At 39.9% G+C, this 27482-nt stretch overlaps 1 protein-coding gene across 5 annotated transcripts in view; it reads left to right on the top strand.

Moving 5' to 3' along the window:
- Positions 1-27482, top strand: part of VPS13D (vacuolar protein sorting 13 homolog D) — a 241012-nt gene that overhangs the window by 91915 nt on the left and 121615 nt on the right. For 4 of the 5 annotated variants that reach the window (XM_061184937.1, XM_061184935.1, XM_061184939.1 and 1 more), the window contains 14 exons: positions 1398-1503; positions 2551-2703; positions 4525-4660; positions 5784-5831; positions 7213-7363; positions 7454-7664; positions 10503-10750; positions 12649-12840; positions 13154-13280; positions 14794-14936; positions 18334-18464; positions 18700-18875; positions 23438-23561; positions 24356-24591. In XM_061184937.1, coding sequence (XP_061040920.1) covers positions 1398-1503; positions 2551-2703; positions 4525-4660; positions 5784-5831; positions 7213-7363; positions 7454-7664; positions 10503-10750; positions 12649-12840; positions 13154-13280; positions 14794-14936; positions 18334-18464; positions 18700-18875; positions 23438-23561; positions 24356-24591 — 2182 coding nt within the window. The remainder of the gene's footprint in view (positions 1-1397; positions 1504-2550; positions 2704-4524; positions 4661-5783; positions 5832-7212; positions 7364-7453; positions 7665-10502; positions 10751-12648; positions 12841-13153; positions 13281-14793; positions 14937-18333; positions 18465-18699; positions 18876-23437; positions 23562-24355; positions 24592-27482) is intronic. The other variant, XM_061184936.1, reaches the window with a different exon arrangement.

Genomic DNA, 27482 nt, shown 5'->3' with positions numbered 1-27482 from the left:
TCCCCTGAGCTGTTGTTCTTACCAAAACAGAACTTGCCTTAACCTGAAGTGGCTTGTTGTGCAGTGTTCAGAGCACTAACTTCTGAAAACTTTAGAAGCTACAAAGGGAAAACAAAAATGTGATTACTTTTTAAAAGACATGACGCTGACTTATGATATTGCCCTGTGCTGTTCTCGAGAAGTGGGAGAGGCAGGAAACATGCGGTCCTGGAAGACGAATTGAATTTTGCTATAGTGTTCTCAGTTGTCGATTGCAGTCACCTCTAGATGTCATTTTCTCCACAGCTGCAGGCCATTTGGGTCCCGGTCTTTCTCGGGCTGTCTTTGTGCTTTAAAGCCAGACATACAGTAAGACTGGGCCTCGCCCTTTTTTGTTGGTGGGGCATGTGGGTTGAGCACATCAGCCAGGAGGCTCCGGGCACTGGGTTGCTGCTTCCTTTGTGGTTCCTGCTGCCACCTCCCTCTTTCTTTGTGTGGCCAGTAGAGGAAATGCAGACCCTGGAAGGAGCCGGGGGCCTCTCTGCTCTCAGGAGCGTGCAGCAGGCCGCGGGCGGGCGGGTCCCCGGGCAGCCCGGGCACCGGAGAGCCTTCCTCAGCCTCTCCCCTCTGACTGCTTACGGTGTTTAGAGTCAGGTCAAACTCTCCCTAGAATTTGATTACTTACCGTCTTGTATTGATCAGTGCTTCTTTCCAGTTTCCCTGATGAGAAGCTGTTTTGTGAAGGAAATCATATTTTGCGCTCCTCTTGTAGTCTCCATAGTCCCCGCCTGATAGCAGATGGTGGTGATACCTGTGTAAAAAAAATGAGCTAAAAATTTTATTTAAATAGCTTTGGGGTAGTATATTTTTGATCTTCCAAGGAGGAAAACCCACAACTATTCATAGAAGAGGAAAGAATGTTTTCATTTTGTTATAATATGCATAATATGACTCAAGTGTAACTCTTATATAAAAGGAGGCTTCCTTAAAGTACCAGTGTTTTGGACAAAGTGATACAAGTACACGTGATCTATCTTGCCGCAGTTTAGGTTGTCCATTTAGACTGTATTTCTTGGGAGTAGTGGGGATCCATTTCTCTTTCTTTCCTGATGCCAGCCGTATTAGGTCTGATGCCCTTTTCTGAGATAAGGCCCATAAGAGTTGCGGGAGAATTGTGGGGTGAGAGTCATGATACATCACAGTCAGTTGTCAGGGGGACCGAGTCATCTCATAGCAGGCGGCAGAATACATGGAGACATCCCACTTGGCCTGTCAACACACCTGTGGTGGTTCCTTTTTTTCCTCTCCACCTTCAGCTCCTTTGCACAGAGACAATTTTGGGCACTGTCTCCAGGTATGGGGAGGGTCTCTGCCGCACGGGCCAGGGCACATGCTGACGGCCTTCTGTTTGCTCACAGCAGAGATGAAGGCCCCAAAACGCCGGCAGCCATTCGTCCCTTTTGCTCTGAGGAATCACACGGGCTGCACTTTGTGGTTTGCCACCCTGACTACCACGCCCACCAGGTAAGGAACACTGAATCTGTCACCTAGAGCCATCTCTACCACCAAAGGCTCCTGTGTACCAGCCCAGCAGAGTAAGGTGGGGCCTCCCTGAGGCTCTTGGGATTGATTGTATTTGAATCAATAGCTTGCTGTCTTGCTGAGGTTTATGTTGGAGATTCTGGTTCTATGTAGAGTCTGTAGTCAGAGAAGTAGGTCTTGAGTCTGAAGTATCCAAATTGTGATCTTGATCCTGGTATCCATTTGTTTTTAAAGTAAAAGTTGAGCAAATTAAGGATGTGAAACAAAAGTCATTCCACCCTTTCTCCTCGGTCCCCATTCTACTCCCCCTTTTAAAACAAGCTGTATATGGTTATTAAGCCAAATGTTTTGCCCATTTTTCTTCCAAAAGGGCTTGAAAACACCTCTCATATCCCCTCTCACCCCCACCCCGAACTATCTTCCAAACCTAAAACACACTTGAGTCCAGATGGAACTGGGTGGAGTTAGGAGAACAAATGAGAGTCTACCTAAGCCAAGTGAGAACGTTCTCTAACAACTTTCTGCCTGCTTAGACCTTGGCTCCACTTTCCAAATGCAGGCTGATCTTTCCAGCTTAGGTAATAAAGTATATGAAATGTGTAACAGAATCAGCTGATTTGAGACCATATTTCTCCCACCTCCACCAAGTATGAGAATGCTCTACAGGAGACATCTTTGTTTTTTAAAAACAATTCAGGTCTGTTAAATTCTAGATAGTCACTTAAATACTACTGTTAAAAGTCATGACTAGTTTACATCACCCTTGGTGTACCAGACTCTGCTGCTGGTGGCAAGTGACTATGCAGTGATAGCTTTTAGCTGTTTCTAAAGTTTCGGTCATGAAGTTGTGATCGATCATGAAGAAAACTTGAGTAACTGACCTTTTAGGTCCTCTTTTGCAGCCAGGTTATGCGGCGTTATGTCTGTGAGTTGCGTTCTGGGCGGGTTTCTGCTTCCAGGCCTGAGCTCTGTGTGAGAGGGAGGTGGAGAGAAAGGGGGCCTAGCTGGTATTGTCTGTTTTGGTTCCAGGGCTGCACTGTCTCACAGCGGGAGTCCAGGGGTGGTTCCAGAAGGGAATGGAACATTTCTTGACGATGCTCACAATGTTAGCGAGTGGCGGGAAGTCCTCACAGGTGAAGAGATTCCCTTTGAATTTGAAGCAAGAGGAAAGCTAAGGCACAGGTAAAGCATGGTTTACTCTTTGCCCCCCAAAAAAGAAAAAAATGATTGTCCCTAGTGTTTTGCCTTTTCACTTTCCTTTGTTAATGATTTTAATGTTTTATTTTTAAAAGGTATTTAGAAAATCAGTGTTTCCTTTTAAAAAATATAATGACTATCTTGGAAATACACTTCTTTCCATTAATCATCCTTTTATTTGACATGTGAGGTGGTAACTGGTGTGTTCCATGTAACTAATTCGGTTGAAGCATAGACAGATCATAACCTTCCAGTGCATTGCATGATGGAGTGGTGACGTGGTATTATTAAAGGTTATCAGAGCATGTTGATTTCAATTTTAAGATACACATATGCCACAACACTTTTAGCAGGCAGATGGTTTCAGGAAGCAGAGCCAATAATGATAAGATACTCTGATTCTAAGGAGGAGAGAATAACTCACCTAGGGAGACCGCTCACTGATGCACTCAAAATCGCCAGCCAAAGGACGGGAATAAATGTGAAAGAACGTTGTGTCTAGTTACCGAGAGATCATAAAATATGTAATAGAATGTTCTTTTATATGCACACATTTTTAAGTGGAAGGGCTGTCCAGTGGATAACAAATAGGTCAAGATTTTAGTGTTTGAGCCTCATTATCTCAAATGTAAGAGATTGGCCTCAGCCTTCTATGGTCACATGCGTTCGTGGTGCTTTAATTCTTTGTGTGCAAACCTGCTCCTCAAACACTTCCTCCTGTACAGCTCTGCGCCGGAGCACATTACCCCCTAGCGGCACGAATTCTGAACTTGGGGGCCTCCAGTGATTTTTTCAGGAAAAAATAGTTTAAAAAAAAAAATCACTGTGCTGGGCACATGTACCTGGAAGCCACATTAGAATTTCCAGGGATGAGTGGTGAGCATTTTTCTGTTCTACAGTGTTCCTGGAGAAGCTAAATTATAGAACTGTTCACTGTATTTCTTAATAAGCACTGCCTCAGTTGTATCAGAAGGGGTTTGGCCTTTTTGTCATTTCTGTTTTAGTTTCTACATTTTGTAACCCATTTCAAGTCCCACCTGCCTGCTTGAATTCATCGAAATCAATGCCTTCTCTGGTGTTTCCCCCTTTGGCATTCTGTCCCCCATGGCCTGCCTCCGTCCCCCCTTTCCTTCCTGTCAGCCTCAAATCCACTTCCCCATTTCAGGCTTCTGGCTTGAATTAGGCAAAATCTAAAAATAGAATTAAATGTGCAGTTTCCTCCTGTTCCTCCTGTCCTGCCCACTGCCTTCTACTGCAGTTTCAGCTGCGCACTTCAGCCCGGAAACCCTGCGGGCTCCGTCTCTCATTACCGTGTCTGTAGTCTTGTAGGACCAAAGCCCAGCGACTGAGTGTGGTTCTGAGAGAAGCAGGAGATTCCACAGAAGAACCAAGGAGAAAATGTCATTTTAGGCATTTCCAAGAGTATGGTTGTGTGATTAAATTGCTAGCACAGCATTTCTACTACCCGACTGAACCACTTTTAGCTGATGTCATTTCATAAAGTTTGAGGTAGGGGTCGGTGGGGGACAGACCTGAGCTAGTTCACAGGATTCACGTGGTTTGTATAAAGGGAGGGCAGATGCCACTTTTGCTCAGGCTTTATAGATCTTGCAGTTTTGTTTTAAGTGTAAGACTCAGTTAAAATATCCTCTTGATTTCCCTTGCGTTAGGTAATCACCGAAAGGCTTATTTAGACAACTGGGTTTTTATGTCATTATATAGTAAATCCGATTTCAGGCTCTGCTTCTACTTCTCTTCCCTGGATAGGATTGTGCTTAATGTCTCTTTCTGTGTTCTGCCTGACAGACACACCCATGACCTCCGGATCCATCAACTGCAAGTGAGAGTGAATGGCTGGGAGCAAGTGAGCCCAGTGTCAGTGGACAAAGTCGGGACCTTTTTCCGATACGCTGCGCCAGATAAGAATTCCTCTTCCTCTACGGTGCGCGGCTGTGGAAAGCGTGTTCAGTGGCAGGATTGTGCCCTAGCCACACCCTCTTAAAGCCAGGCCGTCAGACAGGCCTGTAGTAGCCTTGCTCTAGTGACATTTTCTTGTTCTTCATTTTTCCTAGCACTAGAAGGAATACCCAAGATTATTTGGGTCAGTCATAGGCATTGGTAATCACTATGTAGATAAACCAGCCAATGGTTAGTTTTAGTAGAGAAACAAGATCTCAGATTGGCATGAACACATATTATCCAACCTGTGCAGATCCATTTTACACTCACCCGGGCCAACCGGCAGTTTGCGAGTTTGCCAAACATATATTGGCTTTATTTCACATATTGTTATGCTTCCTTTATACACTGTCTTCTTTATGCTTTTATAATGCTGCTCCTTGATCCTTCTAGCTCCGTGTCTCCAAATTCTCCTCTCCGGCATAAAGATAGATGTCCACTGTTGTTTATTTTCTGGTCTTGCATCCTCTCACACACCCTTGCCCTGATTTTACCCCAGCCTGTAGTTCTAGGGGTTGGAGGGCCAGCCTGGGGAATGTGGCATCCCTGACTAGAATGTGCAGGCAGAGGCTGGCATCCTAGCTGACAAGACCACCACGGGTGCTCTTGCTAGATACTCATGGGGTATACTTCATGGGGTAACTGTGCTCAGTTTTGGGTAGCCAGGGATGAATGGGAAAGCACAGATTTGCAGAGATACTGTAGCTTTCCTCATGCTTGCTGCTTCATGAAATATATTCTTGGAGGACACTGCTCTTTTCATTGTTCTTCTCTTGTGCCCCAAGTTTCTTAGAAAAAGAAACTTTCTTTCAAAGTTACTTTTCTGCCTAAGTTCATGTCCAGTAATAAAAGGACTAATTCCCCCCCCAGAGATACCTTTCTATTTTATGGATGCATTCTGGAGAAATTTTATATATACTGAATGGTTGTAAAATGAATATTGCTGTTCCCATTTTTTCCAAGATGTTTTCTTTTCATAGTAGAACATACTTTACCTAAGAGTATTTATAAAACCACCTTTTCAAGCAACTTATATTGTCATTGAATTTAACGATGCCTGTTATCTTAGGTCTGTACTGAATCTCTGACTTTGGAATCTTTCTTAGATTGGCAGCCCAAGCAGTAGGACAAATATTATCCATCCCCAGGTTTATGTGAGTATGATTTTCCTGTGTCACTGTGTTTACACACATAGTTCTTGATGACCACTGGACTCTTATGATTGGAATTTATCTTTTTCCTTTTCTATTAATGATTTCCTTCCTTTTACAAGAACTTGCAAGAAAATGTTGTCACCTAACTTAGTATGTGAGACTGAATATTACAGGGAAGGAGAACAAAAAGCAAATGTTTTAGTCCAAGGTCTCCTTTTCTCTCCAAGTTAAATATAAATTAACCTTTGTATGGCTATACATATTTTATAGGTTTTGGCCCAAAGGTCATGAAAATAACTAAGAATGAAAAATAGATTTTTTCTTCCCACATCTGATTTTTGAAACGTCACCACAGGATGACATTAAAATGCTTTTTTGAGGTTTTTGCTTATAATTTCTTTTCCCTGAGGCTAATAAGTTTTAAAATGTGAAATTTCAGATAAGCATAGAGGCAACAAGATCAAGATTTAAAACAATTGTTATTGGGCCTTGGCTCTCCTGGGGCTTTACTGGGCTGGGTCACTGGAAGCTTTGGTGATGATTGTGTCCCTCTAATAACACCCTAGAAGACTGTACTTTGCCTTTTCATTGGGACTTTCTAGAAACTTTGGTTCAAAACATGGAGCTTGTCATTTGATTGTTTATTAGGTTGGTTTTCACATACTGTTTGCTTTAATGAAAAAACTGGCAGTATGGAAAGCTTGGATGTTGTATCATTTGTTTCTCCAATAAACAAGCAGTATCCATATGTTCTGGATACTCAGAATAATAGTTTTAGAAACCTTCTCTTTGGTATACCTAATGTGGAATTTTATACTTAAAAAAAAATTGCTAAATTCCTGGCATATGGTAGCAGTACAAAATGTGTTTTGAATATGTGAATGAACATACGCAAAAAGAAAGTAGTGGCTGCATCCAACCAAGACCATAAATAAATGATTTCCCTCCATTATCTTGAGTTTCTTGGTGTCGTTCAGAAAAAGAGTGATTACTGAACAGAACTTAGAAAATTATTGTGAAGAAGAAGTTTGTTTTTAAAGTTCTTTGATATACAAATGTCGGTTTTTTATAGGCATGTCAACAAATAGTGTATGGGCATATCGAGTAAATTTTATGACATTTAGAAAAAAAAGTTATTTTTCCTGTGAAAGGCATACCAGTACAAACAACTCTTTAGAATTGGCTGTTACAGTAGTGTGTATTTAGAGGGTATTCACTCCTATTAAAGTGGAGCGGTTTTAGGGCTTAATGATTCATTTCACTGAAGAGCTGTAGTAATAATAAGATGCTTTAGATGTAGGCATTCTGGTTGGTATTATTGTATTCTGCGTGTTTTTCAAAAGCACAGCTAAACTCTTTATTATTTCTCTCTTTTTCGCAGTTCTCTTCACTCCCACCTGTCCGGGTCGTCTTTGCAGTGACCATGGAAGGCAGTGCTCGGAAAGTGGTCACTGTCCGATCGGCCCTCATTGTGAAGAACAGACTTGAGACGCCAATGGAACTAAGACTGGACAGCCCATCAGCTCCAGACAGTAAGTTTTGACATTGTCCTTCTTTTACCCTAGATGGACTTTGGGGTGGGCAACCACTCCTGAAACTGCTAACACGTGTTTCTGTGGCAGAGCCCGTGGTCCTTCCCGCCATCATGCCAGGTGATTCATTTGCCGTGCCTTTACACCTCACTTCTTGGCGGCTACAGGCCCGGCCCAAAGGACTGGGTGTGTTTTTCTGTAAGGCTCCTATTCACTGGACCAATGTAGTGAAGACTACAGAGGTTAGTAGCAGCAAACGAGAGTGCCACTCTATGGATGCGGAAAAAAGCCGATTCTTCAGGTATGTGTGGCACAGCAGCAACGTGTATATTTTGCCATTTTTTTCTTCGTTCTTTCTCTGAGGACCCTCAGTGATTCAGTTGTGCTTATTTAAAGCCCTAAAGTTCTTATTCCTTAAGTTCTTTTATTCCCTAAGTGTTAGGTTCGTACGAATTCATGGGTTAACCGCGGGCGGGAGCGTGGCTGTTACTTATCTAATATTTATGGAAGAAGCAATCACAAACCCACTGCTCACACATATACGATTAGAAACTGGTCTGTCTGCATCAGCATAAAGAGGAGACACGTAGGGAGGGAAGAAAAAACAATGACCAGTTCCCATTCCTAAATTGGGAAGCAAAATCCTGGGGTTGGGAGTTTTTCAAATGACTCAAAGGAGTTTGGGTGAAGGTTCATGCACCTAGTGCCGACTTTTCATGGGGACTCCGACAAAATTATATTATCATTTAGACTCCTGTTTCCTCTTCTGAAGAGTACAAGTAATGTGTTTCTAAAGTCATATGTTAGAAAAAATACTGGATTGCTATTGTCAGATCTTTCTAAACTTAGACTTTAAACTTATTTGGATTAGAGATGATCAGCTTTAGTTTCCTTTATAGCAAAAACAGGCATTCACTTAGTTAAACTTACAGAGGAGTAGAAGAAGACTGTAAAGAATTCCACTATACCCTTTATTGGGATTTGCCAATTGTTGACAGACTAAAGGGAGAAACAGATAAATACACAGACAAAATCGGTGACTTTAACACTTCCCTGTCAGTAATTTATAAAACAAACCAACAAAAACAATAAAGATATAAACGGATTTGAACAGTGCTGTCAACCAGCTTGTCACAATGGGCATTTATAAAACACTGTAACCAGCAATTCCAGATTGCACATTCATTTCAAGTATGTGTGGAACATTCATCAGGAGAGACCGTCTACTGGGCCATAAAACAAAGATCAATAAATATTAAAGAATTGAAACGCTATACAGTGTATTTCATCATTATAATAGTATTAAACTAGAAACCAAAACAATAAGATGCTTACAAAACCCCCAAATACTTGGAAATTAAACAATACATTTCTAAACAACCCATGGTCAAAAAGACATCACAAAGGAAATATTTCAAAGTGAATAATAATAAAAACTGGACATATTAAAATGTAGGAGTTGCAGCAAAAGCAGTTCTAAAGGGAAATGTATAGCTTTTAATGCTCGCATTAGAAAATAAGGAAGATGTAAAATCACTGATATAAACTTCTACCTTAAGGTAGAAGAACAAATTAAACACAAAGAAATAGGAAGAGAAAAAGAAAATCACTATGGAAATCAATGAAGTAGAAAACAAACAATAGGAAAAATCATCAATGTCAAAACTGGCTTTTTGAAAGGATTCATAAATTTGATAAACCTCTAATAAGACCAGTCATGTTGAAAAGCAAGAAAACACAAATTAGCGTATAAGGAATGAAAAATGGAGAATTATTATAGATCCTGCAGATATTAAAAGGATTAAAAGGAGATGTATGAACAATTTTATACAAATAAATTCCACACCAGAATGACAGATTTCTTGAAAAACGCAGATTACCAAAAGTAACACAAAGAAGAAACAAAAAATCCAAATGGCCCAATATCAAAGAAATTTAATTTATAATAAAATACTTTCACACAAAGAACATTCTAGGACCATATAACTTCATTAGTTAATTCTACCAGATGTTTAAGGAGAAAATCATACCAGCTCTTTGCAGACACTTTCAGAAAGTAGGGGAGGAGGGAATAGTTCTGACTCATTTTATGAGGCCAGCATATCCCTGATACCAAAACTGATACAATTATTATCAAAAAAAAGAAAGCTACAAACCAGTATTGCCCCATGAAGAGATGCAAAAATTCTTAACAAAATACTACCAAATAGCTTCCAGCAAGTGTGGTTTATCCCAGTTAAGATTAGCTTAACATTTGAAAATTAATAAATTTTTTTTTAAAAAAGCATGAGACCTAATAAAGTTATCAAGATTCAAGATCAATCTATAGAAATCAATAATTATATGTTTATATTCTAGCCATGAACAATTGAAAACTGTGTGATTTAAAAACACCATTTACAATAGCACCAAAAAAAAATTTAATTATTTAGGAATCAGTCTAAGGAATGATGTACCAGTCTTTTACCCTAAAAATTACAAAACCTTGCTGAGTGATATTAAAGAAAACCTAATAACTAAGTGGAAAGATATAACCAAGTTCATGGATTGGAAGACTCAAGTATTGTTAGAATTTCCATTCTCACTAAATTGATCTGGAGATACAACCCAATTGGTTATCAACAGGATAATGAATTTTTAAAAAATGGTATATTCACACATTGGCATATGAAATACTGATGCATACAACAACATGGCTGAATGTTGTTGAAACTTAATGCTATGCAAAAAAACCCCAGACACAAAGAGTAGTACATACTGTATCATTCCATTTATATGCAGTTCAAGAACAGGTACAACTAATTTATAATGATAAATCAGAAAGTGGTTGCTTGAATGATGGGAGAGGATATTGATTGGAAAGGGATATTGATTGAGAGAAATATTCTGTAATTGGTTTTGGGTGATGATTATAGAGGTGTCTGTAATTGTCAAAATTCATCAGACGGAACATTTAAAATCTGTACGTTTTATTGTTATTTGATTTTGCCTTAGTGAATGTGTTTGGATTGAAAACTGCAAATATCTTACTAAATTACTGCACCATTTTAATGTTATCCTGTCTCATACTTAGCTAAGGAGAAAAAAATTCAAGCTCTTCATTCAAGCTGATGATTTTTACACCATTTTGTCGTCATAGGTTTTGTGTGGCTATAAAGAAAGAGAATTATCCAGATTACATGCCCTCCAACATATTTTCTGATAGTGCAAAACAGATTTTCAGACAGCCTGGGCATACCATATATCTCCTGCCGACAGTGGTAATCTGCAACTTGCTACCTTGTGAACTTGATTTTTACGTTAAAGGAATGCCCATTAATGGGACACTGAAACCTGGCAAGGAGGTGGCTCTCCACACAGCTGATACCTCCCAGAACATTGAACTGGGTAAGGATTTAGTCAAATAATTATCTGTAATAATTCTGTGACTGTGTCAGTGGATATTTTGTGACTGTTTGGCAAACGTTTTGGTGAAATTGTAGCACATATAATACCTCAATAAGCCAGCTCAAAGGATTTATGCAGTTAAAAAAAGAAAAGCAAAACTTCTAATATAGAAAATCATCAAAACAAAAAACCCGAACAAAACTAAAAGATTTACAGAGCAAGCACTCAACACAGCCTTTTTTTTTTTTTTTTTTTAAATAAATTTATTTATTTATATTTTTGGCTGCGTTGGGTCTTCGCTGCTGCGCACGCGGGCTTTCTCTAGTTTCAGCGACTGGGGGCCACTCATCGTTGCGGTGCGTGGGCTTCTCATTGCGGTGGCCTCTCCCGCTGCGGAGCACAGGATCTAGGTACGCAGTCTTCAGTAGCTGTGGCCTGAGAGCTCAGTAGTTGTGGCTCGTGGTCTCCAGAGCGCAGGCTCAGCAGTTGTGGCGCACAGGCCCAGTTGCTCCGCGGCATGTGGGATCCTCCCGGTCCAGGGCTCAGACCCTTGTCCCCTGCATTGGCAGGCAGATTCTTAACCACTGTGCCACCAGGGAGGCCCCAACACAGCCTTTTTTCTTATGTTGCTCACTTGATGTGTGAGTAAAGGAAGTCATTTCATCTTTTCAAACCGTGCTTTTTACCAGCTGTAGAATGAGCAAAATCATATGTCTCTTCTCTTTTCACGAAAGGGAAAAACGTTAGCTAAGCATGTACTGTGTACTTCAGGCAGTATGTCAAATACCTTCATATACTTGATCTTATATAATCCTAACAGCAATAGTTATTTGTCCCATTTTACTGACGAAGACATTGAGGTTTGGAATAGTTAATGTATCAAGTAATTTCATTTGTAAGGATAAATGAAGTCAAGGGAGAGGGTCATTATCATATTTGTAGCACTTGTAGCAACAAGGTACTTCTGGATTTGGGACAGGAAGTAGGTTTCTTTAAGGCTGTTGTAGACATGTTGAAATAATAAGGACTTAGATATTTACCTTTTCACAGTTTTGTGATTTCATAATATCATCTCATTTGATCTTCACAACAATGGATGTTTCAGGCAGAGGAACCGCTGTTTTCCCCATTTTACTGATGAGGATCCTGAAACTCATTGAACTTCAGCAATGTGTCCCCCAGTGATAAGCTTACATTTTTGAATATGTAAATCCTTGAGCTTAATTTAGAAAAGAAAAATAGTGCAATTCTAGTTGTCTGTTTTAAAGAAAATAGGTCTTTGTTCTGACATTTATTATTTCTTCAACAAATATTTATTGAGCCCCTGTATGGAATGGAAATGTCCTCCCCCCACCCCCCTCATCACTGCGTGCACACCAAGCACTCCTTATCTTCACACTCATGCTCTCTGTGGATCGTCACTTTTAATAAGAAGCCCGAGAAGTAGATACTGTTTTTATCCCCATTTGGCAGATGGACACAGCGAGGTTAAATAGCTTGCCACACATCACGCAGCTGTGAGGACAGACTGGGAATTTGAAGCCGGGCAGGGAGGCTGCAGAAAACCTTAACTCTTACTCTCTACTTGCCTTTACTGGGTTTCAGGCACCCAGCTGAGGGCCTGATGTATAGTAAACTCTTAATACCAGAGCTGTTATTGATCACCTTTGGGTACTTTCATTCTTCGAATTATTATGCAGTTCAGACTCCCTAGTGTGACTTCTAGACCATATTTATTCTCACCCCAGCTAAAGGAAGATGGCCATTCTAATGAGATTTTTGCCAGTTGAATACGTGGTTATTGATTTTTCCAGAGCAATCCAATTCAGTTTGGCTGTGGACTGTTTTGACAAACGAAAGTGAGAACTCTGAAAGACAATAGCTTGTATCTTCTTTAGGGGTGTCATTGGAAAATTTTCCACTCTGTAAAGAATTGCTTATTCCACCTGGAACCCAAAACTATATGGTAAGAATGAGGCTCTATGACGTCCACCGGCGGCAGCTGAACCTCACCATCCGGATCGTGTGTCGAGCAGAAGGGTCTTTAAAGATCTTCATTTCGGCTCCGTATTGGTTGATTAACAAAACAGGTATGTACAGGGGACGCTCAAGCAGGCCTTTGGAGTCGGTCGTGGGAATTCAGATTCATTTGCTCAGCCAACTAAATGGAGCCAATGCAAACAGATGACCTCAACAGTATAAGCCGCTAAACCTTTCCTGTTTCCATAAGAAGTGCTTAATCATGGTCAAGACTGGCCTTTTGGACAACGACTGAGCAAGCCCACTAAATAAATTCAGTTTTCACCAATTTCCCCCTTGATGATTTTTTTTCCTTTTATTATTTGTATCTGTCTTGGGTACACCGGCTGGGATTGATGTAAACTTTCCCCCTCCTTCCTAAAGGGCTCCCACTGATCTTCAGACAGGACAATGCAAGAATGGACGCTGCAGGCCAGTTTGAGGAGCATGAGCTGGCCCGGAGCCTGAGCCCTCTCTTATTCTGCTACGCTGACAAAGAGCAGCCAAGCCTGTGAGTGCAGTCGTCTGCGGGAAGGGGAAGTAAGCTCCCAGGGAAGGGAGAAATTAGCAGAGGCTCTAGTAGATCCGTGTAAGTAGAAATACACTGTAGATAACAATCCTGACTTGGCAGGGGAACAGGACCATGACTTAATGGGATTTTTTCGGATCTAATTTCTGTGTTACTCGATATTGAAAATAAACCATTTGGTTGGTTTATAATGAAAGCCAGTTTTATTTTCCATGTATTGAAGTAGTTCTATTCATAACTCTGCTGATGGAGAGAGACCCACACGTTCTCTTCTCTGCACGGTTCCCCCCCCCCCGGAAGCTCTCAGAGCAGGCAGAGGAGCTGGCTGCGGAGGGGAGATGGATGGCCCTTTGGTAGAGCCTCCACCCTGTTAATCCAGTCCAGGTCGTTTTGTGTAAGGTTTTGAAATCCATCTCTTTTTCTGTTGAAATAAAATGGGCCATTTCAAGATCTCAAAGTACTCGTTGCATGTAGAGCATTAATTCACGTTTGTTCTTGGTTTTGGCATTCTGCTTTTTACAGGGGTCTTCTGATTTATAGCCTTAATCCAAAAATACGCAAGTGTATCTGATACTGCTAATATTCCATACTCCATTATCTGTAGAAACGTGCTGCAAACTTACAGGAGGGCTTAGGGAGTAGTACATGCCAGTGGATACAGATGCATCTACCAGGGAGGGCTGGACTCTGGGCTGGTGCTGGAGTCTGGAGAGGATTGACCAGGGTGCTGACCACGTAGGAGACACAAACAGCCACTTGACGTGGTCAGCATCCAGGACTTGACGTTTGAAACACAGTTTGTTTTGTGTACGGAATTCACAGTCCCCAAAGCATTTCCACATGGACTATCTCATTTGATTCTCCCAACATTTCAGTAGATTAGGCAGCACAGGGAATCTTGTTTTGTTTTTAGATGAGGAAACTGAGGCTCAGAAAGAGTTACCTGCCCAAGGTTACATTGCTTGTTAGTGGTAGAGCTGGAACACACATTCAGGAATTATGTTTCCAGGATCCGTGACAGGACGCTGGCCAACTAAATGGTGCTTTGCTGTTAACAGTAGTACCAGGCCTTTGAAAGAATGTACCACTAGCTGCATCTTCTGTATATACTTCTCTCGTACGTTCAGGGTATTTCGCGAACCACTGAAACACCGGAGTCAGGAAAGTATCAGTTTGCTTTGAATCTTTGTTTTTCAGATACTGTAGCATTTTCCTCCTGTCTTATGCTCACAGAATCATAATGTTTTCTCCTAAAGCCTTTAGTTGTGGAGGTCAGTACATTTTTACACATTGTTGAACTGTGGCTACCTCTAAGATAGAGTTTTGACCACTGATTAATTGCCTTTCTGTGTTTGGAAATCACATGAGAATGAGGAAGAGTCAGTATTAGAGTTCTAATTTTGGCTGATAGCCACAGCAGTGCTTCCTGATTAGAACAGGTAGGTAAGACTTTCTTATGGATGAATGTATACATCTTTGCTTTTCTGCTCCACAGCTGCACGATGAGAATCGGAAGGGGGATTCATCCTGAAGGCATGCCGGGCTGGTGTCAGGGCTTCTCACTGGATGGTGGTAGTGGTGTCCGAGCTTTGAGAGTCATCCAGCAAGGAAACCGCCCAGGGCTGATCTATAACATTGGTGGGTTATATTTGGGGCAGCGGGAGAATCAGAACCATGGGCCGATGACTTCAGGCTTGGAGGGATAAGTTGGCCATACATTTTGGCTTTGCTGCAAGTGCTGATTTTCTCATTTGGCATTGGGTCAGGTGTCTGTTCTCTGAATGCTAGATTGATATCAACACAGATCTATTCTCCTAGGGGTCTAAGGAGCCACCTAAACACTGCCCTTTTGAGGTCTGAGGCTCTGTTTAATTTCAGACTCACCTGTGTCAGGAAAGTATCAGTTTGGCTTGAATCCTTGTTTTTCATGGGAATAATAGGGACACTTAGAATGCTTTTTATCCTCCAAGCATTTCCCACGCATTCATTAAAACTTGCAAACCCTAAGAGGGTAAGAAGCATTGTTCTACTTGAAACTGAAGCAGAGAGAGGTTAAGTGACTTGTCCAGATAAAGGGGAAGTCTGTTAGAAGTAGGATTACGACTGGGGTATCCACATTTGAGGCAAAAAATATAATAAAATGCACTTGGTGGTTATGGTAATTAGAAGGCCCTAACTAGCTTAGCTTCTGGACGTGGTGGGGTGGCGAGGGAAGGGGAGGATGCTGTGCCTATATGCCTCGTGGCCACCCGGAACACGCAAAAGATTTTCCAAAGGGTTAAGACAAACTTGATTTAAATGTGTCTCAGGTTTAAAATGTTAGCAGTGCATCTTTCCTTTCATATATAATTTCCAAGGATCTCAAAGCACTGTTTAGTATTGAATGCTGGGAAACCATTGAACTCTCTGGGAAGGTGGAAATGTTCTAATTTGTACTGTCCAGTAAGGAGGCACTAGCCACGCGTGGCTGCTGAGCACTTGAGAGTGCATTACTAAAAAATGTGGTGAGTGTGACAAAGAAATTGAATTTCTCATTTTATTTCATTTTAGTTAGTATAAGTGATCATGTATGACTAGTGGCTACTGTTTTGGACAGTGTCGATGTAAAGAGTTGTGTTATAAAAGGAAAAATTGAGATGGTATCATTTAGCTGTTTACTTTGAATCCCATGGAGTCAGTGATATGTTTAAGTGTTTGAAGGTTTATTAGTAGAAGACTCTCTTCCAAGTAGAGTTTGCTTTTTGTTTTTTTAAACATGAATTTGCATGTATGCTCCCTTGACATGGAAACTGTCTACTTTAAAGTTGACATTAAGACTTTCAATAGAAGAAATAAAGTTTATCTGATCCTCCAGCTGAGGATCATTTTCTTTACTTTTTCCTCACATTTTTTTGCTCCACCCCTTGAATAGGCAAAGGCTGCTTCATGGTGAGTTTGGCTTTCTGCTGGGGTATCTTGTCCTTGATAGAGTTTCCAAAGCAAGCCACCGCAGGTTGGCCAGAAGCTATAGTCGGGACAAATTGGAGGGAATATGATGCCTGTGCCTTTTCAAGCAGCTGGTGCTAAGGAACCACACAGAATTCTTGCAGAGACGCAAATTGAGCTGTCCAATGGAAATATGCAGTGAGCGCACATACAAACTTAGATGCTAAGTGCATTCATTAAAACTTACTACTCATGTTTTTAGCGACAAGACTGTAATTCAAATTTTGTCTTTACACCAAAGAAAGGAAGAGAGAGGGTGGACTGAGATGGGATTTTTTAATTCTTAAGGATCATGAGATCTTAGCATGTTTTATCAAGGGAATTTGTGGAATCTCTTATTTGAGTATTTTTGAAGAATTAGATAGATAACTAGCTTCCTATCAGGAAAGTTGAAAGCACAGTCCCAAGTGGAAAAGCCAGGCAGGGCCTTGCCAGGTAACCTTACATGTACCTCCAATAAGAAGGATTTTGTACATTTTGATCTTATCAGCTTTTCATTTGTTAGGAGTTTGCCAGGGCAATCTGAGATGAAAAGGGAAACAAACAAACAAAAACCCTGTTTTTTGTTTTTTTTTTAATTGAGTCTTGATACTGTAGACTCTTTAAATATCAAACATATCTTTCATAGGTAGGTTTTGATTAATTGAGATCAGCTAGCTATGATAATGTTGATTTCTGACAATTAATGCTTTTCTGTATGTCACAGAAAAGTGATAGGGTATATCTCCCTATTCCAGTATTACTGAGCCTTTCTTAGATACAGAGTTTCAGTGGTTTTGTTTCTGTGGTTTGCTCAGTCTTTCAGCTATTTTTGAGACTTAAATTAAAGGAACACCAGTACAAGTGAATTAGGGAGTTAACAGATCAGAATATTTATAATTGGAATTACGTTGGAACATCCAGGACACCTAGTTGTCATATCCTAAGGTCTCTTCTCTTTTTATAGTCTCTTGATACTTGTTGACTACTGGTAGGGTCCTTGTATATGTCCCATCACGATGTGAGCAAGGACTCCCGAGGCAGGCTGCCTGGGTTTAAATCCAGCTATGCCACCTACTGGCTGCGTGACCCAGGGCAAGTTACCCAGCTTTCCCTGCCTTAGTTTCCTCATCTGCAAAAATGAAGGAATGAAAATACCTAACTCATGAGAGGTTGTTATGAGAATTAAATGTTGAGCCTTTGGTGGAGGGTGTAGCATGTATTAAGAATTCAATAACTGTTATTATTTTTACCGTAAACATTTTTATCATTATGTAACCAGTGCTCAGCCCAATGCCTTGAATATAGTTGCTTTATTCATTGTCTGAATGAATTAATTAATTCATTCACTGAGTTTCGTATTTTTAAAAGTTGTTAGCAGAGTTTCTAAGAATATAGTGCTATTTCATTTTTCTTTCTTTCTTTGGAACCTGGTGTTTTGAGATTTCCTTTTGATTGACTATGTCTTTTTTTCCTTGGTATGTGTTTTGTTTGCTTTTTTTTCCTCAGTACCTAGTAGGTACTGAAAACATTTATTTTATGAAGGAATAAATTCTGTAGTATCTAGCATTATGTTTGAGCTGGATTCTTGGGCAGTGGGCTTAAAGAAAATACTAGAAGAGTCAGTTGAGTTCAGGGCAGTTGCAGAAACCAGTTAAGTAATATGAAATTTCTACGATATGCTGTAAAAGGGGCAAGTTCTCTAGGAGGAAATTTTGTGTCCCATATGTAAGCAGAAATGTATCACATAAACTGTCTTAGTTTTATAAATGGAAACCAAACTGAACACCTGTGTGTTTTAGTTGCTGTTATAATTGTACACACTTTATGAAGAAGCTAGGAATTATGGGGACATTGATGTTGCCATGGAGACTTTTTAAGGCCTGAATGGGAATAAAGTATAATACTTTGAGTGCTTTTGCTGTTTTCATTCCATTCTTAGGAGGCTTGACAGCCTCTCTGGGTGCTACAATTGTTTTTTCAGAGAAATTGTGAAGGCTATTTAATTTTTTTAGACTACAAATTTTTTTCCTTCTGATTAACTCATGGAACTGGTTCTTGTTATTTGTAGGTATTGATGTCAAGAAAGGCCGAGGCCGATATATTGACACCTGTATGGTAATCTTCGCTCCCCGTTACCTGTTAGATAATAAATCATCTCACAAGCTTGCATTTGCACAGAGGGAATTTGCCAGGGGACAGGTAAGCAGCTTGCTTTTGAAGAGTAACTAGTGTTTATTTAATAGCACAGTGAGTTTTAATGTCAGGGCTTATCTCCCCATCAACACTAAGTTTTTTGATGTGAGTAATCATTTTGTGCCTTTGGTATCCTAAATAGCTCCTGGTGGAGGGCAAGGCTCAGGGTAGATAGATACTCAGTAAGCATTTACGTCTTGACTTGGCTTTTGACTAAAGCCAGTGATCCTGTGTGTTTTAGGGAACAGCCAATCCTGAAGGTTACATTTCCACCCTTCCTGGTTCCAGTGTGGTGTTCCATTGGCCTCGGAATGACTACGATCAGCTGTTATGTGTCCGATTGATGGATGTTCCCAGTTGTATTTGGTCTGGAGGCTTTGAAGTCAACAAGAATAATTCCTTCCATATCAACATGAGGTAAGTTCAGAGACTATATTTAGACAAAAAGTAGCCTCATTTGAGGTGCAGTAATGTAAATAGTAAGCTGTAAATACCATATAAATTTCAGATATTTATAAAGCTGTAAATAGTAATAAATAGTAAGACTACTCTTCATGAAATGTACACATATGTTTCTGGCTCAAAGGTCATAAAAGTGCAAAGACCAGGCAAGGAGGAGTGAACATTTTGATGCAGTGAGTTAAAGGGAACGTTGACAGTTTTGACCATTGTGCAGTTGCTGTCGTCTGAGATCACATGTTCGGGGGTAGTACTGATCTCACTGTTGCCCACAACTCTGTCAGCATTTAGATGGCAGCTTTGATTATAAATGTTTTTGTCTATTCTTGCACATTGTACAAACTCTTCTCTCATTTGATGTGGTTTCAGTAAATCACCTGGCCTTCTTTGCCCAACCCAGTGACCCTCAGGTCCTTGTTAAGAAAAATCAACAAAATTCAGCCTCAAGTAGCACAGGATGACTGCTTTCTTTTTCTGCTTTCATCCAGTGCTTTAAAAAAAAAATGTATTAAACTTTAAAAATTGTGGTAAAATACACATACAATATGAGAAAGATAGCATAAAGACCCAGAGATTATTTTGTGGGCCTCAGGCACATAACATAAAATTTACTATCTTCACCATTTTTAACTTCACTAGTGTTAAGTACATTCATGTTGTGCAAACAATCTCCTAAACTCTTTTCCTCTTGCAAAATGGAAACTCTGTACCCATTAAACAACTGCTCCTCTTTTTCCCTTTCTTAACCCCTGGCAACTGCTGTTTTCCTTTCTGTATGAATTTGACTACTCTAGGTACCTCAGATAAGTGAAATCATACAATATTTGTCTTTTTATGAGTGGCTTATTTCACTTAGCATAATGTCCTCAAGGTTCGTCCATGTTGTAACATGTGTCAGAAGCTCCTTTTTTTTTTTTTTTTGGTGATAGTTTATTACATTTTATTTCACTCTAGTGCAGTGAAATTATATATATTCAAATATAGTTGATTTACAATGTTGTGTTAATTTCTGCTGTACAGCATGGTATTCAGTTACACATATATATACATTCTTTTTCATATTCTTTTCCTTATGGTTTATCACAGGATATTGAATATAGTTCCCTGTGCTATACAGTAGGACCATTTTTACATTCACCATTTACATTTCACCATTTTACATTCCTGCCAATAGTACACAAGGGTTCCAATTTCTCCATATCCTCACCAACACTTGTTATTTTTTGCCTTTTTGATAGTAATGGGTGTGAGGTGGTATCTCATGGTTTTGATTCTCATTTCCCTAATGATTAGTGATGTTGAACTTCTTTTCATGTGCTCGTTGGCCATTTGTACATCTTTTTGGGAGACATGTCTATTCAACTCCTTTGCCCATTTTCGAATTGTTTTTGTTGTTGTTGAGTTGTAGGAGTCCTTTATATATTCTGAATACTGATCCCTTATGAGATACATAATTTGCATATATTTTCTCCCATTCCATACATTGCCTTTTCACTCTGTTGATTTATAGTTTTTAATTTCGATGTAGTCCAACTTACCTATTTTAACTTTTGTTGCCTGTGCTTTTGGTGTCGTATCCAAGAAATCATTGCCAAATCCAGCGTCGTGAAGCTTTCCCCCTGTGTTTTCTTCTGAGAATTTTATAGTTTTAGCTCTTACATGTAGGTCTTTGATCCATTTTGAGTTAATGTTTGTATTTAGTGTAAGGTAAGGGTCCAACTTCATTCTTTTGTTTGTGGATATCCAGTTTTCCCAACACCATTTGTTGCAAAGACTTTCCTTTCCCCATGGTATGGTCTTGACACCCTTGTCAAAACTTGGTTGACCCTATATGTGAGGGTTTATTTCTGGGCTCTCTATTCTATTCATTCATATTCTATCTTTATGCCAATATCACACATTTTTTTTTAATTACAGTAGTTTTGTAATAAGTTTTGAAGTTAGGAAGTGTGAGACTTCCATCTTTGTTCTTTTTCAAGACTATTTTGGCTATTTGGAGTCCCTTGAGATTCCATCTGAATTTTACTATTTCTGGGGGGAAAAAAAAACACTTGGAATTTTGATGGGGGTTGTATTAGATCTGTAGCTCCACTTTGGGTAGCATTGACATCTTGACAATACTAAGTCTTCTAATCCGTGAACATGGGATGACTTCCTATTTATTTCTGTCCTCTTTAATGTTTTTCATGAAATGCTTTTTGAATCTAAAGACACTGAAATCAGTGCTATTTCAACACATTTAGAAGCAATATTTAATCGTTTATACCTTATGGTTAGTTCTCTATGGAGAACACTATTGTAAGGGAACAGAAAAATGGCTAATTTAATAATAGATGATCCAAAATAGTATTTATATTTGACTTAAAAAATGCATTATCTGAGGTTTTTCTTTGTTTCTGTTTTTGTTGATGATGTGCCTTTCTTAATTATCCTTTGCCCTGGCCCCCCTTATTAGAGTTAATTGCTTCTGGCATAGTGGTTTTCCAGCTATGTTCCTAGGGGCCATTGGGGTCTAAGGAGGTGACTTTACAGGTCAAGGGAGCAAAGTGGGCAGGGCTCCAGTGCCCTCATCCCTACTTCAATCAGAACTCCTATCTGGTAGTATCATATGTTCCCCACAACAGCGGTCCCCAACCTTTTTGGCACCAGGGACCAGTTTCATCAAAGACCGTTTTTCCACGGACGGTGGGATGGGGGGATGGTTCAGGTGGTAATGCGAGCGATGGGGAGCGGCAGATGAAGCTTCGCTCGCTTGCCCACTGCTCACCTCCTGCCGTGTGGCCCCGTCCGCCGAGGACCAGGGGTTGGGGACCCCTGCCCCACAAGATTTCATGGTGGGGGCGGGCAGGGGAAGGTGAGGAATTCTGCAGCTGAAACCACCATTGGTTTATATACTGCCTTGGTGGAGGCAGCCCAGATCTGTTGTGTGGTGTGAAGCCAATTCAGAATTAAACAAAAAAGTTACTCATTGTTACTTAAGAAAAGAAGAAAAGGAAGTAAAAGGTGTGGAGGGTGGGGAGAAAGATGGCTTGTGTACCTTTGTTAATCCTTTTGAAATAGTTTCAGTGTGTGGCCCTAAACTACTGAGCAGGGACCTGGGCCAGCTGTTTCCTTTACTTTCCCCACATTTTCATCTTGAATCAGTTTAAACCCACAGAAAACTTACAAGAGTAGTACAAAGGCACCCCTCTTTTACCTAGATTTCCTACATTTCAACATTTGCCTTGTTCTTGTTCTCTCTCCACACGTGCACACACACACTTTTTTTCCCAAACCATTTGAAAGTAATGTGAAGTCATCATGATACTTCAGCCATAAAAACTTTATTACCTATCATTATACACTGAAGAAATTTAATATTGATTATGTTTTTAGATAAATAGTCCTCTGAAATGTCCTTCATAGCAACCCTCCTCCCCAGATCTAGGATCCAGTGAAGGATCATGCATTTTATTTGGCTGGTATATCTCATCTCCTTTAATCTAGAATAGTCATAGTCTCACTTTTCCCTTTTTGTCTTTATTGACATTGACATTTTTGGAGTCCAAGCCGGTGTCTGGTAGAATGTTTTATTTTCTGGATTTTTCTGATGGTTTTCTATATATAAATTCGGGCCAAAAAAGAAAAAAGAACAATTTGGGCCAGACATTTTTGGTAAGAATACTACTTCTGCGGTGGTACGTGTTTCCCACTGCATCACATCCGGAGGCCTGTGATGTCTGTTGGTCCCATTATTGATGTTGCTAAATTCGATCATCATTTGGTTTAGGTGGTGTCCACCAGGTCTCTGTATTGTGAAGTTACCTTTTCTTCTTTGTAAACAGGACTAGTCCATTGGGGGGATAATTTGAGACTGTGTGTATGTTCTGTTTCCCCAAAACCTTTCACTCAATGGTTTGATGGTTCTTACCTGAATCAGTTATTACATTGGTGGTTGCAAAATGGTGATTTTCTTGTTCTCTCATTTCTTCTACATTTATTAACTGATATTATTCCCTAAGGAAGAGCTTTCTTTCCATTCTCTCCAGTGGTTTATCTGTATTTAAGTACACACACACATACACACACACCCCCACAACACCCACGTAAATTATGATCACATACTGGTACCTCCACTCCACAGGATTCTTCCTCACCTTCCCTCATCCTACAATGCAAACCCTGTTTATCAATAACATCAATATATTAGTTTGAACCATGTGAAATTCCTCGTTTCTAGGTCAAAAGTAGTCTAATATTAACAATTTTATGTAGTTCAACCAATATTTACTCATTTGCTGCACTGACGCTAGGACCCAAAACAAACCCTAAGTAAAATTTGTAGATCTCACACAGTTACGGCGTGCTGTTCAAAGTTGCTTGAATGAATTCTTTTGTACTGTGTGATTGTACTGTCAGTTTCTACTTTTTCAATGTGAGCAGAGAGCACACAGTGGTGATCATGAGAAGTATGAGGAGAATGTGAACTGGAACTTGTTCCCTCCATTTTACGCAGCCTCTTTTGTTTCCTTTTACTGCAGAGACACTCTGGGAAAATGCTTCTTCCTGCGTGTGGAAATTACTCTTCGAGGAGCTACCTATAGGATCTCCTTTAGTGATACAGATCAGTTACCCCCTCCTTTCCGAATTGACAACTTTTCTAAGGTATCAAGGGGAGCTGAGAGCCAGTTTGGCTGTTTCATATGCGGGAAAGTGGAATATGTACTGCCCTTAAGATAATGATGAAGTACATTTTAAGCTTGGGTTCAAAAGAAGCTATACAGGATCTTAGAAATCTTACCATTGGGAGGTGGTTTCTGCTGGTTATTTTGATTGCTGGGCAGCCTTGTCCAGAAGTGACTTCTCAGTCCCCAGAACTTATTTTGACTAGATGGTTTGGTTGGCATGGTGCCCTCTATAGACATTTCCATATAAACAGAGAGAGAGGAATCAGAATCAGATTGACAAATGCCCGGTAGAATGGGTGGGCATTTCTACTGTTGCTTAGTTACAGTGAGCTCTTTTATGAATCTTCCAAGTAAAGCCAAGATGGAAATCATTAGATTCTATTTTAAATTATGCCTTACATCTTAAAATATGTGACTTTCCATAGCTGAATTCCAAAATTTTTGTTCAAAGTGTATCCCAGAGGGTTGAGGGTAGACTAGATGTCATTGAAAGGACAGAGAAGCTTCCTCTAGGTATTTGGCATGGCAAAGCTTCTCAAAACCCTTTACCCAACAGGCTGTGGCCCATGTCTAATTGGTGGGCTTTTTGCAATTTTGAAGATGATTAGAAAGGCATTTGAAGAGGCCAGATGATGATCCTCACTTGTGGTTATATGCTGTGTAGGATTCATTTGGGAAGGATCTGGGACTTAAACCTAGGAGGCACTGATCACTTTCCAATACCACCGCTCTGAATGAAAGTCCTCTTTATCCTCTCTGCCGTTACTGTAGGTCCCGGTTGTCTTCACTCAGCATGGCGTTGCTGAACCCAGGCTCCGAACTGAAGTGAAGCCCATGACTTCCTTGGATTATGCCTGGGACGAACCCACCCTGCTGCCTTTTATCACTCTGACTGTTAAAGGGGCAGGTTCCTCTGAGATCAACTGCAACATGAATGATTTCCAGGATAACCGACAGCTTTATTATGAAAATTTCATTTACATTGCTGCTACATATACGTTCTCTGGGTAATTCTGAGTTAAATTACTGTTCGTAAAGCAGAAAACTCTAATTATTAACCGGTTTTAAATTTTAAGCAGTTCTCAGGAGGCTAAGGGATGAACAAAGATTCCTTCCATTCTTTACCAAATCCTAGGCTCAGGCTCTATCTTGAGAGGTCTTTAGTCTAAACCCTTGTCTTCTGAGTAGAGTAAAATTTATCCAAAAAGGCAAGACTCTTCTCTTTTTAATAATCCATCCCCAATAATCCATTCTAGTATCTAACACCTCCCTTAAGGCATTGTTATTATAATGTCTTAAATTTCTCTTGCTTTAAACTTCTTGCCATTTTTTGTTTTACCTCTTTTCTCATTTGAAACTGACTAATCTTCATCCATAATTATTCAAGTCACCGTTCTGACTCTCCTCTTCCGTTGAGAATTCTGATTAAGCAGACACTTAAAGGTCTTTTTAATAATCACATAAAGGCAAGCAGAGGAGTTTAACTTGACAGTAATTCCAGTTGCCTTAGAATTATAATCTTCACTGTTGTCTGACTAGTTAGTTGTATTTAGAAAGAAAAGTCAGGTGAGGAATAGTGAGCTTATTCTAATTCTGTTAGATTGGTACAGAGATAGGTACGTAGAGATTCAAAATGTTAGGCTTTCAAAAGTAGTCATTCCACCAACACATAAATATAGTTTGTTTCTGTGCTGGTTAACAGGGCCAATATTAAAGTTGAAGAAACTGGGAAGATAGCCTAATCTTTAGCATTCCAAATATAAGTCTCCTGGTGAACAGGGCATTTAAAGTCATATTTCTTTCCAAAATGTTCTGAATAATTTTGCTCATGAAATATTTTTGTATGTACCTGAGACCCACAAAATCATCTCTGAGTCTGTGCAGTGTCTCTCTCAGCTACCTAGACTCCAGATTTCACTAATAATGAATTGAATAGGCATCTTTGCTTAGAATAGCCCTTCTTTTCCTTGTTTATTACAGTTCTCTTTTGATAATGATGGTGCTGAGATGCTTATCTTGTTTTAATTAAGTCAATCATGTGTGTTTCTTTCTTTTTAAAGATTATGGCACTCAACAGTATGATATGCTTAAGGTTTTAGTGCCTGAAAAACCAGTCCTTAATCTGGTTGCTATTCATGTTTTTCTCTTTACTTTCTTATGTTAAATTCCAATAGTTACTAAGCTGTTTAACTGAAGAATCCTAATGGAGAATTAGAGTTTAATGGGTTGAACGGATATGGATAGAGAAGAAGAGAAGTTCCTGGGAATCTTAGTGTGCTAAGAGGTTGAACCCTATTTTGAAGTGCAGTAGATCCTATTTCTTCGCATTTTTGGTGAGACCTAATGATGAGGAAGGAGACTAGTTTTGTTTTGTTTTGTTCTATTTTAAATTGAGGTGAAGTTCATATACCATAAAATTAACCATTTTAAAGTGATCAGTTCAGTGGCATTTAGTGTATTCGTGATATTGTACAGCCACCACCTCTGTCTAGTTCCAAAATGTTTTCATCACCCCGAACCCATTAAGTAGTGACTCCCCCATTAAATCTCTTCTCCCAGCCCCTGGAAACCACCAATCTGCTTTCTGTCTCTAAGGATTTACGTATTTCAGATATTTCACATAAATTATCGTAAAATATGTGACCTTTTGTGTCTGGCTTCTTTCACTTAGCATAATGTTTTCAAGGTTCATCCACACTGTAGCATGTATCACTGTTTCACTCCTGTTATGGCTGAGTAATATTCCATCGTGTGTCTGTACCACATTTTGTTTGTCCGTTCTTCCTTTGATGGACATTTGTGTTGTCTCTACCTTTTGGCTGTTGTGAACAGTGCTATCAGTATGCCCATACATGTACTTGTTTAAGTACTTATTTTTAATTCTTTTGCATATATACCTAGGAGTGGAATTGCTGGGTTCTATGGTAATTCTGTGTTTACCTTTTTGAGGAACTGCTATACTATTTTCCGCAGGAGCTGAATCATTTTATGTCCCACCAGTAATGTGTAAGGGTTCCTGTTTCTCTACATTCTCAGCAGTGCTTGTTGTTTTCCACTTAAAAAAAAAAATTTTTTTTTAATGTTTTTTTAATTTATTTTATTTATTTATTTTTGGCTGTGTTGGGTATTCGTTGCTACGTGCGGGCTTTCTCTAGTTGCGGCGAGCAGGGGCTACTCTTCGTTGCGGTGTGCAGGCTTCTCATTGCGGTGGCTTCTCTTGCTGCGGAGCACGGGCTCTAGGAGCGCGGGCTTCAGTAGTTGTGGCATGTGGGCTCAGTAGTTGTGGCACGTGGGCTCAGTAGTTGTGGCTCGCAGGCTTAGCAGTTGTGACGCACAGGCTCAGTTGCTCTGCGGCATGTGGGATCTTCCTGGACCAGGGCTCGAACCCGTGTCCCCTGCATTGGCAGGCGGATTCTTAACCACTGTGCCACCAGGGAAGCCCCATTTTCCACTTTTTTTTGATTGTAGTAATTCTACTGAATAGGTAATGTTATCTCATTGTGGTTTTGATTTGCATTTACATAATAATTAATGATATTGAAGACCTTATCATGTGCTTATTCCCATTTGTGTATCTTTTTGTTTGTTTGTTTGTTTTTTGACCATGTCGGCACAGCTTGCGGGATCTTAGTTCCCCAACCAGGTATCGAACCCGGGCCGCCCCGGCCACGGCGTTGAAAGCTGTGGCTCCTAACCACTGGACTGCCAGGGAATTCCCTATTTGTATATCTTCGGGGAAATGTCTATTCAAATCCTTGGCCCATTTTTTTTTTTTTTTTTAAGTTTTTTTTCTGAGGCTCCTTTTTTTCTATATACCTGATTTCTTCAAGGAGAGAGACTTCAGTGGTTGGTAACTTTTTTTTTTTTTTTAAATTAGAAATTCAAGAATTACAACATT

This window comes from Eubalaena glacialis, chromosome 3 (genome assembly GCF_028564815.1).
Source record: "Eubalaena glacialis isolate mEubGla1 chromosome 3, mEubGla1.1.hap2.+ XY, whole genome shotgun sequence".
NCBI classification, from domain to species: domain Eukaryota; kingdom Metazoa; phylum Chordata; class Mammalia; order Artiodactyla; family Balaenidae; genus Eubalaena; species Eubalaena glacialis.
This window is presented reverse-complemented; position numbering and strand designations above follow the sequence as displayed.